We start from the raw sequence: 15,073 nt of genomic DNA on the forward strand, positions 1-15,073 counted from the left end.
CTTGCAATCTGAAAGAGTCACAGTGACACGATAGCCCCTCTCTGCCTATTCACCAGACTGGGATGTATATTTAATTATTTCTAATTGTGTTACCGGATCTGGCTTTTTCTGTGTACTTTATCTTTTTGTGTCTATCTTTGTGTAATGTAACATTTGTTTAATGCTGCACAAATTGCAAATCAATAGAAATTAAGTAATGTACAAATATGTACGTATCAATGACAACCACAGTCGTCTAATGTATATTATATGTATAATAAAACGCTAGTTCAGTGAGCCAGTGCAGTCCGGGGCTGCACTGGTTACACTGTGACTGGAGCTGGATTCCTGTTGGAAGCCCCACCTGCCAGTCATGCACAGGACAAGCAGCCCCATAGCAACCAATCAGATTCTACTTAACATTTATCTAGCACCTTCTAGAAGATAATAGCTAGAATTTGAATGGTTGCTATGGGCAACATCTCAACTTCTAAAAACCTGCCCTTTAGTAAATATACCCGCTACTGCTTAATTCTCTTCTGTGTAATTGAAATTTAGACGTTATTCTATATAAACATCAGACATGACCCTCAAATATCTGTTTCCGCAGCACATACCGTCAACACCCCCTCCCCAACTTAGAAACATAGGTCTTCTCAGCAGCCAATGTCCGAATTCAAACACTTTGGGCAGATGTTGTTGATCTTGGCGCAGCCCCACTCAGCACATTCTGTACCCCAGAGCCAGATAAACAGAGATCCCTGTATTCAGTATAAAGTAACAGCCAAAACAGAACTAAATGACCAAACCTGCATTTCCACCTCAGTTATATTTTAAAAACAAGCTCAAGAAAAAAATAAGTTACAGCTGTTTTTCACACTGCACAAACAAATGTTTAATATTCTGACGAAAAATACATTTATTGAGGAAATGAACGCCAAACGCATATTATGCCTGGCAACTGGTACAACAATGCGAAAATGGCATGTAAATGTAAAGTTGTGTTGATAAAATGATCAAAATGACTTCTAAAACTAATCAGATACATCAAACTAAGGGCCTGATTCAGAGCCGGACGCTATGTGCGCTCGCTCGTTCAGAAAAAGGGGCCGGATATTTAAATAGAGCGCTCGCTCTTTGCGGTCTGTTGACGCCTCTATGTCTGAACGAGCGAACGAAACATGCGCTCGCTATTTTTTAAAAAACGCCCCCTGGCCGCTTGCATCCTACGTCATCTCCGCTATTTATTAGATTAATCGAGTACATCGAAAGGCATCTGAACTGCTCGCAGTGCTTGTGGTAGCATTTTCCTACTGCAATCATGCGAGCAGTTCAGGCTAAAAGACAACCAAGTGACGTGGTCGATGACGCTGCTTTGTTAATTATGCACACCCTTAAAACGCCCGTTTTGACCATTTGGCACACCTGCGTTCGGATCTCCACTCCCCGTTTTCACCCACAAACGCCTCATCCTGTCACTCAAATTAGCAGGCATTCGCTATTTTGCGAGCACACAATTTCCGACCGCAATGACTGGTTCGCGCATGCGTATTACAACCCATACGCAGTTGTGCGAACATCGCTCGGAACGGCACTAGCGGCCACTTACGAGCGGCTCTGAATCAGGCCCTAAGTACAGTTGAGTTGTCAGTTTAAATGAATAGTAAGGGAATATACAAATAAATGTTATTTTTTTTTATTTTTTTTTTTTATATTTCACCTTGATAGATGGTGCTAACTCCATCCAGAATTAAGATTAACCTTGGATGCCTGAGGAATAAATAATTAAAACATTTCCACAGCATTGAAAGCTTCAACAGATTTGTCCTTTTATTAGCGCATAGCGGCAGCGGGGGCACGCTGAGCCCCCGGCCTCTGGCAAGCCGGGCCTAGGACTTTGTAACGACTCAATGCCCACTGGGGACGCCTTTAAGCGCCATCATCACTTGATTTTGCCTATAAGCAGAGATGCCTGGATCATAACGTGCTATGTTCTAGGGGCCTCTGACAAGGTGAGGCCCTGGGTACGTGTAACATACTAGGCCTGGTTTTGAGTCGGCCGCATTCGGAATGCGGATGGATTTCAACACAGAAGACTGCTAATGCGACTTTAATAACGTCTCAATGAATACGCGTCTCCCAGCTCTATTCTGTGCACAAGGCATGCCGCCATCATTACTACCCCAGGCTGGGTGTAAAAGATTCGTAATCACGAGTCTTGTGGCTCTAGAGGTGGGGCAGCGGCGCAGTCCAAAATTCAAATAGGGGAGCCACACCAACTGCCAGTGAGTCCCGGCCGGCAATATTTGGTAGCGTTTGGAAGAGCAGTTGGTGTGGCTCCCCTATTTAAATTTTGGACTGTGCTGCAGGCTCACCCCTGGAGACGTCACTGGTTGGGACTCACTGGCATTTGGTATGGCCGCCCTATTTGAATTTTGGACTGAGCTGCAGCCCCAATGATCACGACTCATGATAGGATTGGTGTTCCTGGGTAGTGAATGGAGGGAGGGGGGGAGTTAAACAGACGTACGGAGGTGGTTAGTCTTGTGAGCGTGTCGCTGAAGCATATTTGCCTACCCTCCCGATTCGGCCGGGAGCTCTCCCGCCCCCCCCGGAAAGGAAGGTAAGCCTCCCGGCAGCCGCTGGCCCCTCTCGCGGAATAGCGCATTTTGGCACCGCCCCCTGCTTCACAATGCTGGTAATTTCGGCATTGTGTAGCGGGGCAGAGCCAAAATGAGGCGATCACGTGGCAACGCCCCCGCTCCACCCACAAATGCCGACCATGTCCCCGTTATTTGCAGATCTGGCTTCCCCCTCCCGGAAGGGGAGGCCAGAAAGTCGGCATCTCTGCGCTGAAGTGATTGTGTACACAGACACTTAAGGGTGGATTAAATTAGGTGCGATAAGTGCCGTTTTCGCAAAAAATTATGGCATCCGCAATATCGTTTTTGCACCGGCGATAATGGAATAGTGAGAAACAGTCAAAAAGTTTTCACCATCTCAGACTGGATTTTTGCCTAAAAATGTGGGGATTTCTTTCAGAACACTTTGAACCCCCCCCCCCCCCCAATGATAAAGTACCCCAAAAGCTTTTCGGAATTTGACGAAAACTAAAAACTTTGGGTGAAAAAAAAAAAAAAAATCTGGAACGGGTTTAACGTATTGGGTCTGGTATTTCGGGGGGCTATATGGATACGTCGAATGTTTTAAACATTGCACGTGGTTGCAGCAGGCCTTTTTGTAATGGTTTTTAAAAGTGCGCTTTTACAACACAAAAATATACTAGCGCCCATTTTATCGTACCCCCAATTTATGTGGAACAGTAATTTCCTGGAAAAAAATAAAAACAATTTCTATCATTTTTAAAGTTTTTCGTATATGCAAATTACCGATACACCGACGCAATTTAAATACCGTAAATACTTTTATTTCGGCCAATAGTACACTTCTAAATTAATTTTCGTCAGCCATTTTTGTTTGCTTGTCTTGACTTTTTCGTCTATTTTTTTTTTATCTCACCTACCTATTTTCGCCTGTTTTTTTTGGGGGGGGGGCGAAAACGGGAGCACGCGAAAATCAGCAGATTTTACCGCCGTTAATTGAATATGGTCCTTAGTCGCTGTTGATGGTCTATAGCAGTGCACCACTAACACTGCATGTTTTCCACATCTCCTATTTGGTGCACAGATATATTACTGGCTGACACATTTTAAAAGATCCACAGGTGGTGCTAATCATTTCATTTGTGATACTGAGAAGAACATGCAGCACTAGTAATATTCTATTATATTACTATTTCTATTGTGGTCATGGTTTGTGCTGGGGAGGGGGGTTTCCAGGCAGATGGAAACCCCCCCTGCGTTTTCCTATGCAGCAATAAACAATCACACAATCTCCCTTTCTCTGCCCGGCGTGCGGCTCCTGCCGGCTCAGTCACTGCTGCCTCATGCTCACAGTGTGAGCTAGACTAGCCAGGTCAGCAATTTATAAGGTGAAACCGCATCACGTGACTGACCCCCCCCCCCCCGGCTCCGCCCCCTGCCAGTCACGCGCCGGCCTGTCCCCGCCCTTACCCCCTCCCGCAGCAGCACTGTCTACAATACATGGTACCCGGACTTCTTGTCGCCATAGTTACCCGGGAGTGGAGCCGGAGCGTCCCGCCGTGGTAACTCTGATCTCCCCGGTCTCCATAGTAACGTTCAGGTGCCTGCGCGGTCCTAGCGCCGGTCGTGTGCTACTATCAGCGACTCGCTCCCCACGATGGAGGATCCCGGCCGGGAGATGCGGCGGCGCATGCAGGAAGCCGGCCAGGGGCATCTGCTGCGGTTCCTGGAGGAGCTGAGCCTCCTGGAGAGGGATGATCTGCTCCGGGAGCTGCAGCTGCTGGATCCTCGGGAACTCCGGGAGCACTGCCGCCGGGCGGAGGAGGCTTATGCCCGGGAGAGCAGCTCCCCGCAGCGCCTGGATGATCAGATGCGCCCGGTGCCTGCCGAGTTCCTGGGAAGCACTAGGAAGAGTCACCCCGAACAGCTGATCTCCTGGGAGGAGGAAGGTGAGAGCTCTGCATGTTGTTATAGTATAGGACAGGTGTATAATATAGTGTGCCCCATAATACCATGTAACAGAGTGTACCCCCTACCCACACTCAGTGTACCCCCTATCCACACTCACAGTGTGACCTGCACTCAGTGTACCCCACACTCACAGGGTCCCCCCTACCAACACTCACAGCGTAACCTACACTCAGTGTTTCCCATACTCCCGATGTACCCCACACTCGGTGTACCCTGTAATACCCTGTAACAATGTACCCCACACTCACAGGGTAACTCACACTCCCAATGTACCCCACACTTTCAATGTACCCCCTGATCTACACAGTATACCCCACTTTCACAGTGTACCCCACACTCAGTGTACCCCTGATCCACACAGTATAACCCACACTGTGTACCCCCTGATCCACACAGCGTACCCCACACTTGCAGTGACCCTGAGCCACAGTGTGCCCACACTCACAGTGTATGAGACACTCACAGTGCACCCCACTTACACTGTACCCCACATTCATTTACTGTAGCTGTAAACAACCCACATTTGAAGTGAACTTTTCGCCCACAGTGTACCCCAATAACCAAGTGTGACCCTGATCCACAGAGTGTTCTCCTGTAACTTATAATACACAACAAACTGGTATCCGCGTAGTATGTGCCATTTTGCTACCAACTCTGCCTGAGCCCCAGTGTGCACAATGTAAAGGGGGGTATCCACTTAGCGATTTTACCAAGCGATTGCACGATAACGATGTTGTTATTGTGCAATCACTTGCAAATCGCGCATGCATTGGTCATGTATTGGTTGGAAACAACCAGCGATGCATGTGCTCGCTGGTTGTTTCCGATATCTATCATCGCCCGTACATGCTGGTCAACCTGACGATCCTGTCAGGTTCAGCATGTGCGGGGATGATGGATGTGCCTAGACCAGTGGTCGGGGAACAGGGGTAAATTAGCCCACATGGGTTAAAAATGAAATTCCTGGGGGTAATGGACGGACAGCCGGGCATGCATATGAATCATTGTATAATATAGAATGATTCTTATGTATGCCCGGCTGTGCCAGAGGGAGGCTCTAAGCCGGACGCCCGCTGAGATGTTATTACCAGCGGGCGCCCGGCTCCTTCCCTGCAGCGGCGCGTTAGCCGGAGGCTGGAGTTCTCTTCTGAACTCCAGCTTCCGGCTCTCTCCATGCGCACTATGGGAGAGACGTCATGATGTCTCTCCCATAGTTCTGAGGAGCAGCCGGGCGGCCAGGACGGCGGCGGATGCAGGAGCGGGGATTAAGGTAAGTGTTTTGTTTTTTTGTTTTTTTTATATGGGGGCACTACTACAGGGGCATTGTATGGGGGCACTACTACTGGGGTATTATATGGGGGCACTACTACTGGGGTATTATATGGGGGCATTATATGGGGGCACTACTACAGGGGCAGTATATGGGGGCATTACTACAGGGGCATTATATGGGGGCACTACTACAGGGACATTATATGGGGCACTACTATATGATTTCCTTCCTTTCAAATCAAGGGGGTAACGTCGGCGTATCTAAATATATTTTGGGGTAAAAGGTAAAAAAGTACCCTGACCCCTGGCCTAGACTGAACGAGTGAACGTTCAGTTTAGGCACATCACTAGACATGGAAACGACAGCACGATTACAATGTCGTAATCGTGCTGTCGTTTCCATGTCTACTAGTGGATACGCAGCTTAACTACATGTAACAGACATTGTAATAGGCTGCATATAGTTGACATAGGGGTCTATTTACTAAGCAGTGTTAGGAGACAGAGTGAAAAGTGATAAGGTGCCAGCCAATCAGCTCCCAACTGTCATCTCACAGGCCGTGTTTGAAAAATGACAGTTGGGAGCTGATTGGCTGGCACCTTATCACTTTCTTATCACTTTTCACTCTGTCTCCTACCAATGCTTAGTAAATAGACCCCATAATAACTATGTCCATGTAACAATTCTGTGTAATAACTCTGTATTGTTCACAGAATTCACTCCATATTACAGATATATTAGTGGGTTTAAATCTTTTTCTGCAATGTTCAGCTGTTATCATGTTTCCTTCCTGTAATTGTGTTCTGTGACTTTTTACATTAAGACACGTTAGTGTAGAGTGGGCTATATAGAAATACAAGGGAACAACTGGCGGCTGTTGAATGAAATATGAATGACAACAATATAATGCATTTATAGAGTTTTCAATGAGACGTAGCTCCAGCTTGCTATAGAGCTAATTGAATTGTGCGGCTGTAATACCATTCTGTTTATTCAAGTTGTATATAGATTAACATATTACAATTTTGACACTTGTTTATTATAATGAAATATACAGTATGCAAGAACGCAAACACTGTTACTACTTAATGAGTTAAGTTGTATAAGCAAAATTAACATTGGCAACAAGGAAAATTGATTATTCAGATATTACTAAAATAGCAAAATAGGGAATAATTCATCAATATCGGTAAAATGACAGCGATATCAATTCTTTTATGTTCCAGGATTCCGCGTCATCTCACAGAACAAGGTGGCTGTATTGCTGTTAGCAGGAGGTCAAGGTACTCGGCTGGGAGTGACGTACCCCAAGGGAATGTATAGTGTTGGTCTGCCCAGCGGTAAAACATTGTACCAGATCCAGGCGGAGCGGATCCTCCGGCTGCAGCAGTTGGCTGGCGAGAAACATTGTACAAAGTGCACTGTGCCATGGTGAGTGCTACATCATAACAGGCGATGGGTTCTAGTGGTCTCTGCTATAGGCAAGCCAGTGAGCGCTGCATCGTAATAGGTGATGGGTTCTAGTGGTCTCTGCTATAGGCAAGCCAGTGAGAGCTGCATCGTAATAGGTGATGGGTTCTAGTGGTCTCTGATATAGGCAGGTCAGTGAGAGCTGCAGTGTAACATGCTACGGGTCCTAGTGGTCTCTGATATAGGCAGGTCAGTGAGAGCTGCAGTGTAACATGCTACGGGTCCTAGTGGTCTCTGATATAGGCAGGTCAGTGAGAGCTGCAGTATAACATGCTACGGGTCCTAGTGGTCTCTGATATAGGCAGGTCAGTGAGAGCTACAGTGTAACATGCTACTGGTCCTAGTGGTCTCTGATATAGGCAGGTCAGTGAGAGCTACAGTGTAACATGCTACGGGTCCTAGTGGTCTCTAATATAGGCAGGTCAGTGAGAGCTACAGTCTAACATGCTATGGGTCCTAGTGGTCTCTGATATAGGCAGGTCAGTGAGAGCTGCAGTGTAACATGCTACGGGTCCTAGTGGTCTCTGATATAGGCAGGTTAGTGAGAGCTGCAGTGTAACATGCTACGGGTCCTAGTGGTCTCTGATATAGGCAGGTCAGTGAGAGCTACAGTGTAACATGCTACGGGTCCTAGTGGTCTCTGATATAGGCAGGTCAGTGAGAGCTGCAGTGTAACATGCTACGGGTCCTAGTGGTCTCTGATATAGGCAGGTCGGTGAGAGCTGCAGTGTAACATGCTACGGGTCCTAGTGGTCTCTGATATAGGCAGGTCAGTGAGAGCTGCATCACAAGTGACAGGAAAATGTAGAACTAAATGAGAACAATAGCCAGTCCATGCACGGGCATCCGGTTTACGTTGCCTTTTGTCTGTCTAGGTACATAATGACCAGCGAGTTCACACTGAACCCCACTCAGCAGTTTTTTGAGGAACACAACTATTTCGGCGTTGATCACTCAGACGTAGTCATGTTTGAGCAGAGGATGCTGCCTGCAGTTGGTTTTGATGGAAAGGCCATTTTGGAGCGCAAGAACAAAGTAGCGATGGCTCCAGGTATTTGTGCTTATGACGTAGATTGGGTCGCTCCTGCGGGGGAAATTAGCCAGTATTACCCGTTCTGGTCTGATGTCATGATTGAGCCTAAGCAGGGATGATATTTGGCAAATAGTATTACTATGGTCATTGCTCCATAGCTCCCAGGATCAGATATAAGGCTCTGAAGATTTGTATTCTTTCCAGATGGCAATGGAGGACTGTATAGAGCTCTCGCTGAGAACCGTATATTGGAGGACATGGAGGCACGAGGCATCTCTTATGTACATGTGTACTGTGTCGACAATATACTGGTGAAGATGGCTGATCCTGTCTTTGTGGGGTTCTGTGTGTCCAAAGGCGCTGATTGCGGAGCTAAGGTTGGTGGAGTATCGTAGACTATTTATCTATCCATTTCTCAGTAGCGCAGACTATAGCGCAGGGGTAGATACAGGGCCTGATTTAGAGGGTGGGCGCTAATGCCTCCGCGGCTGCGTTTTTTTTTTTGCGGAGTTGCAGCGGCCGTAAAATGCAACTTACGCTGTTCTTCTTCTGGTTGTCAAGGTGGTAGAGAAGGCATACCCAGCCGAACCTGTCGGGGTGGTGTGCCAAGTAGATGGTATCTACCAGGTGGTGGAATATAGTGAGATCAGCCCAGACACTGCCGAGAAACGTAACCATGACGGCAGCCTGACGTACAATGCCGGCAACATCTGCAATCACTTCTTCACCCTAGACTTCCTGAGGAACGTGGCCAGGTCAGTGAACCGCCGGTCTAGCAGTGAAAGTTCCCCTGTAATTGTAGAAGTGTCACATGGTGCTGTTACTACAGTATTACAGAAATGTATACCCTGACACCACAACCAAAGTGCTGTACATGTGCTCATCGGGGCTGATTCTGGTCACACGGAAAGTGGCTGTAGATGGCGGCAACCGCGGAAGCCGCTAATGCGAGTATTCGTACAACTAATGCTGGGGTTCGCGCGCCTGCAAGTGGAAGCCCCTGCCGCGCACTGATTTTACACCGACCGCTGCCACCATCATCATTATCAGTATCTGCACTTGCACCAGCCCCTATGCTAGGTGCAAGAGATCCATCAGAAGCAGGCCTCCCTTCCCGGTACACACGACCCGAAATTGCATGGAGCATTAGATACACGCCCACGACACACTCACACGTCAGGGCGGTGTGCTCGCATTGTCACCGCCTAGTTCCTGCCATGAAACGACCAATTTCACTGACTGACAGATCCACCAAAATTCCGTCCAACTCGGATTAGGACGGACATGCGCAAAAATGCGTAAATTTGCATCGCCATTTACGTCCTTGCACAGAGACCCGTCTGACCCAGAATCAGCCCCGTCGTGTGCTATGGTAGTGTCGATGTAAAATAGTTCACAGGACGCCACCAGCTGGTATGCGCCACTAAGTTTATTTCTTTCTCCCCCTTAGGACATTTGAGCCACGTCTGGGTTACCACGTAGCCATAAAGAAAGTTCCGTATGTGGACGAACAAGGAAACTTGGTGAAACCGGAGCGACCAAATGGAATAAAATTAGAAAAGTTCGTGTTTGATGTCTTCCAGTTCACCAAGTGAGTGACCCTCTCTTTCCCTGAGTGTACAACGTGCCTGTAAGGCTGGAAGCACGTGGGCAGATCCAGCCAGGCAGTCTGAGCATCAAGCAATCAGCACGGATCGGTGGCTTTGTCCACGTTTGGCAGACAGCAGAAGTGACAGGTGGTCTCAGTAGTTTGTAGTTCAGTAAGTAAATCACATCCGGCATATCGGGCCTGATTCAGAGAAGAACGCAGCTGCTATGCAAATGTCGCAGACACCGGGAGATGTATTGAGACGCTCACCGTTGGCTTTTCAAATCCAATCAAATACAGTCCTGAGTGAGCCTATGGTCCCGCGAATGGCCGCGGGAACTGAGGCGCCAGATTCTTTGCGTCCGGAGTCACAGGATGAGACGCCACCGAAATGGTTGCTGCACGCTGCTGTTCGTTGCAGCCACTCCCCGTTACCTCCCTCCAAACGCTCCCTGACTGCCAATCACACTGCAAATAAATAGTCGCGGAGATCGACTACCTAAAGGTCCTTGATGCATGTTGGACACTTGGACATATGCGCGGTTTACTGATAATCATTCAATCAACTCTGAATGAGGCCCATAGGCATTTATGTAATAGCCTGCGAGTTGAAGGCACAGGTGCAGTTCTGGCACGTTTAGCCTGTGGATTTAAAGCGGCAATCATTTAAAAGGCAAAACCAACCTGTTTTTTATTTTGAATTATTGCCGCTTTAAATATATTGGCTACCTCCCTGGAATGGCCTGCAACCTTACATAAGGGCCATAGATTGTGTATATAGATCAATAGAGTGCCGATTATAGATCAATAGAATCAATAGAGTCCTGATCAGAATTTAATCAAGTCAGCAAGTCCTCCAGGTTAATTCTGCTCAGTTCACCAACATCTCATTCATACAATACATACAGGGGGAGATGTATCAAAGCTTAGAGAGAGATAAAGTACCAACCAAGCAGCTTCTAGCTGTCATTTTTGAAACACAACCTGTAAAGTGACAGTTAGATGGATGGTATTTTATCTCTCCTCTAGGCTTAGTACATCTCCCCACAGCATTTTGAATACTCCCATACCAGGTACCTATGAGCCGTGCGGAGCTATGCACAGACAGGTTGTGAACCTGAATCCTCACCACTATCCCGTCACTTAGCCCTTCCCCTTTTGTTGTGGATGAAACGAGACCATTCTGTTTTGTGTCTCAGAAACTTTGTGGCCTTCGAAGTTGTAAGGGAAGAAGAGTTCTCCCCCTTGAAAAACGCGGACACGGCCGAGAAAGACACCCCGACTACAGCAACACGCGCACTCCTATGGCAGCACTATCGATGGGCACGGAGAGCCGGTGCCAAGTTCACAGATGCCAGCGGCCGTGAGATAGCAGAAAACTCGGGGTTAGTATTTAACGAAACGCGTAGGGTATCAGAACCTGTCTGAATGCAGAAGCGATATTGCGTGTCACATGTCCGCAGCCCCTCTGATCGATGTATCTCTGTTAATCGCTATTTGCAGTGTTCCAGAAGCGGCAGACCCGCCAGCGGTGTGCGAGATCTCCCCATTAATCTCGTATTTTGGAGAGGTGAGTATTGCCTCCTATTGTATATTCCTTTTATATGAGAGCTAAGCATTCCTTCATTCAAGAGGAGTTATCGGGGCTGGATGAGTGGTCCCTGATTATCCTTTTCCCCAATTTTACACCCTTCATGGTCTGATTAACGTTCAGTCACCTCATTGGGCATTTTGTGTTATACAAGAACGGGACTGAAATACTGACGCAGACCCATCACCCGCCATTCCTTGTACTCCCAGTGAATGACTGACTGTTGAATGCTGTAGGTATGATGTAATGTGTGTGAGAGTGATCATTTAGAAACGTGGGTGTTTTATCATGAAAAGCAGGGATTAAAGGTTGTTAGGACTGAACTCCCATTAGCTGCCCATTCCCTCTGCGGAAGTCTAGGGTTACATTACCGTGCACTATGTGGCCTATTTCCCACAAATTGCGCAATTCACTTGTTAAAGCCTATTCACGGCAATAATGTGTGGTGCGACCTGGGTGGAAGTACATTCAAAAAGGGGTGAAATTAACCTGACCCCTGAAAAAGTGCCAAATAAGATTGATAACAGTTAAGAAGGCTAATAGTGGCCATCAGCAAAGTGTTTGAGGTTCTTAAAAGGTGTCATACACGGAAAATGATGGTAAGCAATTACATTTCACCAAATTAAATCATCTAGATTGTTTTGGGGGGATGGGTATGAAATCCTGGCTGTCGGGATGCTGCTGGTCAGAATACCGACAGCCAGAACCCTGACACGTATAGAGAACAGCGGTGAGTATTTTTCAAACCCTAACTTCCCCCCCACCCCAGTGCCTAAGCCTAACCTCCCCCTCCCTGATCCCTAATCCTAACACCCCCTCCCCGGTGCCTAAACCTAACCTCACCCCTAGTGCCTAAACCTAACCTCCCATCCCCGCACCCTAATCCTAACACCCCCTCCCCGGTGCCTAAACCTAACCTCACCCCCAGTCCCTAAACCTAACCTCTCATCCCCGTACCCTAATTCTAACACTCCCTACCTGGTGCCTAACCCTAACCCCGCTACCTAACTCTAACTTCCCCCTAACACCCCGATACTTACCTTTGGGATGCCGGCGGTCGGGATACTAATGCCGGGATCCCGACCTGTCAGGATTTTGGCGCCGGTATTCAGACCGTCAGCATCCTGCAAGCCGGGATGCCGACTACATCCCGTTTTGAGGTACTCAAAAATGTCTGTAATGTGTTTTATGTTTGAAACACTAAGGGCCTCATTCAGACCCGCTCGCAAGTGGGTCGATGGTGGGGCACTGCGCACGCGTGGCGTGTGCAATGCGTGTGCGCAAGCCCCGGAGAGAGTTGATCGACAGCTCGCCCCGTTTTGTAGGCGGTGGTGGGTGGCTGGACAAACGGAGGTGTTCCTGAAGGAACGCCTGCCGTTTGTGGGCGGCCCTACTGACATCACTCGTGATGTCAGTAGTGAGCTTCCTGTTCTATTAGAGCAGGAAGCTCACTGGGGCTTGCGGCAGACGAGACCCTACCACATTGGTCTCGTCGCAAGCCCGATGGTCATGACCATCACCTGGCCGCTCGCAAAAGCTGTAGGTGGTCACCCACAGCTTAGCAAGCGGCCAGGAGGCTGGCTAAAAAAAAACAAAAAAAAAACGGCCGCCCTCATTCAGAGTGAGTGCTCGCTCTTTGCGAGCGGCTCTGGATGAGGTCCAAAGTCCCATGTACAAGTTCAAAAACTAATTTTCCATCCCTCACAATTCAACCTTTTTTTTTAACAGAAAATTACCTGTAAAATGGCGTCTGTATTGACCAGATTATGCAATTTAAATGCCTTTATTCATTTGGGGAGGGGGGATTGGGGGTTTGTAAAATAGTTCTATAACAAGTCCTAACATTTTTACCTTAAAATAAAGATTTTTTCACCTACTCAGGTGCTGCAAACTAAAAGCTGCGTTAACTCCCATTGACGACCGTGTTAACTCAACAAAGCTTTCGCAGCCACACTAAGCAATTCACGGCAAAGTCAGGGCTAATTGAATTTGATCCTTAAACTGTTTGTATTATTATCAATCCCCTGCCTTCCCTTTAATTACACTTTTCTGTGTCTCCCTTACCCCTGCGATGCCGCCATTTGCGGAATAGAGCAGGGTCCCAGCCAGGACCTCTGGCGCACACCTTCCGTAACCTTCAGGTCCTTCCACAGCAGCGGATGTAAATGGGAGAATTTGAAGAAACAAAATGGCTTTCTGCGTTCATGAACTTTTGCATCTGTATTATTAAATAACAGTTTATCAGTTCCTCCCACAAATAGATCATTTATTGCTGGCTGAGTTGTACTTAAATGGTGACGTCTCCCATATTCCCTCTATAAACCTCTCCATGAGATATGAGCGCAGAGTAGGGGGCGTACATTATGGAAGTGTCGGCTTGCTCTTTAATCAGAGTGACCTCGTACAAGTCTGTTTCTTGTTATAGGCTACTCTTATAAAGGAGACTGAAAAACTTTTATCTCCCAACTTGCAGGGCCTCAATGTGCATCTGAGTAATCAGGACATCTCGTCCCCCTTCCAACTGGACGGCCGTAGACTGTTGGGGAAGTGAAGGCTTGAAGAGGAGACCTGCTGCTATCTCCGTGCGAATCTCCCGCTTATAAAACAGTGATTTCAGGGTTGACAACCAAAACATGTGCCTTAAAGTCCAAGTCTGGGACCATTTGCACAAGACTGTACATTTCTAAAGTGCTGCCTTGTTCATGAGACATTCTGCACTTGGTGTTATAAATGGGATTATGCACACCCTACTCTATATTATATGGGTATTAGAAGTTACTGAGGCTGTAGGCCTAGTGCTTCTATACAGGTTACACCAACTGAGTAGGCGGTGTGTTATTTCTTATAATAAGACTTGATGACATCAGACCTCATCAGTTCTAAGCAATGACATCAGAGCTCACTTTTTATACAAATCTTATTTGGATGAGTTTATACCTATATTAATTATTTGTGTATTATAAAGGAATAATTTAAAAATAGAAGGTGTGACTGCTCTATGTCCGGCACTGCAGATAAGCACTACATGCCACCTCACTAAATAAATACTATACCTAGTGTCTTATTTACACACGGGCCTAATTCTGAGGTAAAGAAAAACAAGCAAGTAAGTTTACACCTGGACAAACCACGATGCAATGCAAGGGGTGCAAATACATTTATTATTTTGCATGTGGGGTAAATACTGGCTGCTTTTACATGTAGCCCACAAATGCTGGACAACTTTATTGTTACACTGTCTGCAATTTAAGTTTTGACACACCCCTCCCAAATCTAAATCTCTCTGCACAGCTTACATCTGCTCCACCTGCAGTCCAGCATGGTGTGACCAAGGTACAAAGTTCGTTTTTGTTATTACTGTACTCCTAACTCAGAATCGGGCACACAGTGTTTAGATATTCACTTAATTACTTCTGCTGTTTTAGAGTTTCTTGCTGTGTGACAGCCATTTTGTTTATCTATCTGTGCGACACAGTGAACTAATGAGCAGATACCTGAAGGCAGGGGCAAATTAATAGAGGAGGGGGAGCAGACTACTCGGTGCTGGCCCCCTCCTCTCTGTGGT

The 15,073-nt window shown here is 47.1% G+C and overlaps 1 protein-coding gene across 1 annotated transcript; it reads left to right on the forward strand.

The window, feature by feature from the left end:
• Positions 1 to 4,035: 4,035 nt before the first annotated feature.
• UAP1L1 (UDP-N-acetylglucosamine pyrophosphorylase 1 like 1) lies at positions 4,036 to 14,492 on the forward strand. The gene is made up of 9 exons (XM_088459199.1): positions 4,036 to 4,531; positions 7,053 to 7,257; positions 8,172 to 8,347; positions 8,534 to 8,706; positions 8,891 to 9,084; positions 9,780 to 9,920; positions 11,117 to 11,302; positions 11,421 to 11,487; positions 13,982 to 14,492. The coding sequence occupies exons 1-9, from the start codon at positions 4,240 to 4,242 to the stop codon at positions 14,057 to 14,059; spliced, it is 1,512 nt and encodes a 503-aa protein (XP_088315325.1). The 5' UTR covers positions 4,036 to 4,239; the 3' UTR covers positions 14,060 to 14,492.
• The last annotated feature ends 581 nt before the right edge of the window (positions 14,493 to 15,073 follow it).

This window comes from Taudactylus pleione, unplaced genomic scaffold, assembly GCF_031769625.1.
Source record: "Taudactylus pleione unplaced genomic scaffold, aTauple2 ptg000897l, whole genome shotgun sequence".
Taxonomy (NCBI): Eukaryota; Metazoa; Chordata; class Amphibia; order Anura; family Myobatrachidae; genus Taudactylus; species Taudactylus pleione.

Bases quoted from the DNA above. Each gene is read 5' to 3' on its own strand.
- UAP1L1 (XM_088459199.1), top strand. From the start codon at position 4,240: ATGGAGGATCCCGGCCGGGAGATGCGGCGGCGCATGCAGGAAGCCGGC. The intron at 4,532-7,052 runs GTGAGAGCTCTG...TTTATGTTCCAG, and splicing joins GATCTCCTGGGAGGAGGAAG to GATTCCGCGTCATCTCACAG. The intron at 9,921-11,116 runs GTGAGTGACCCT...TTTGTGTCTCAG, and splicing joins GATGTCTTCCAGTTCACCAA to AAACTTTGTGGCCTTCGAAG.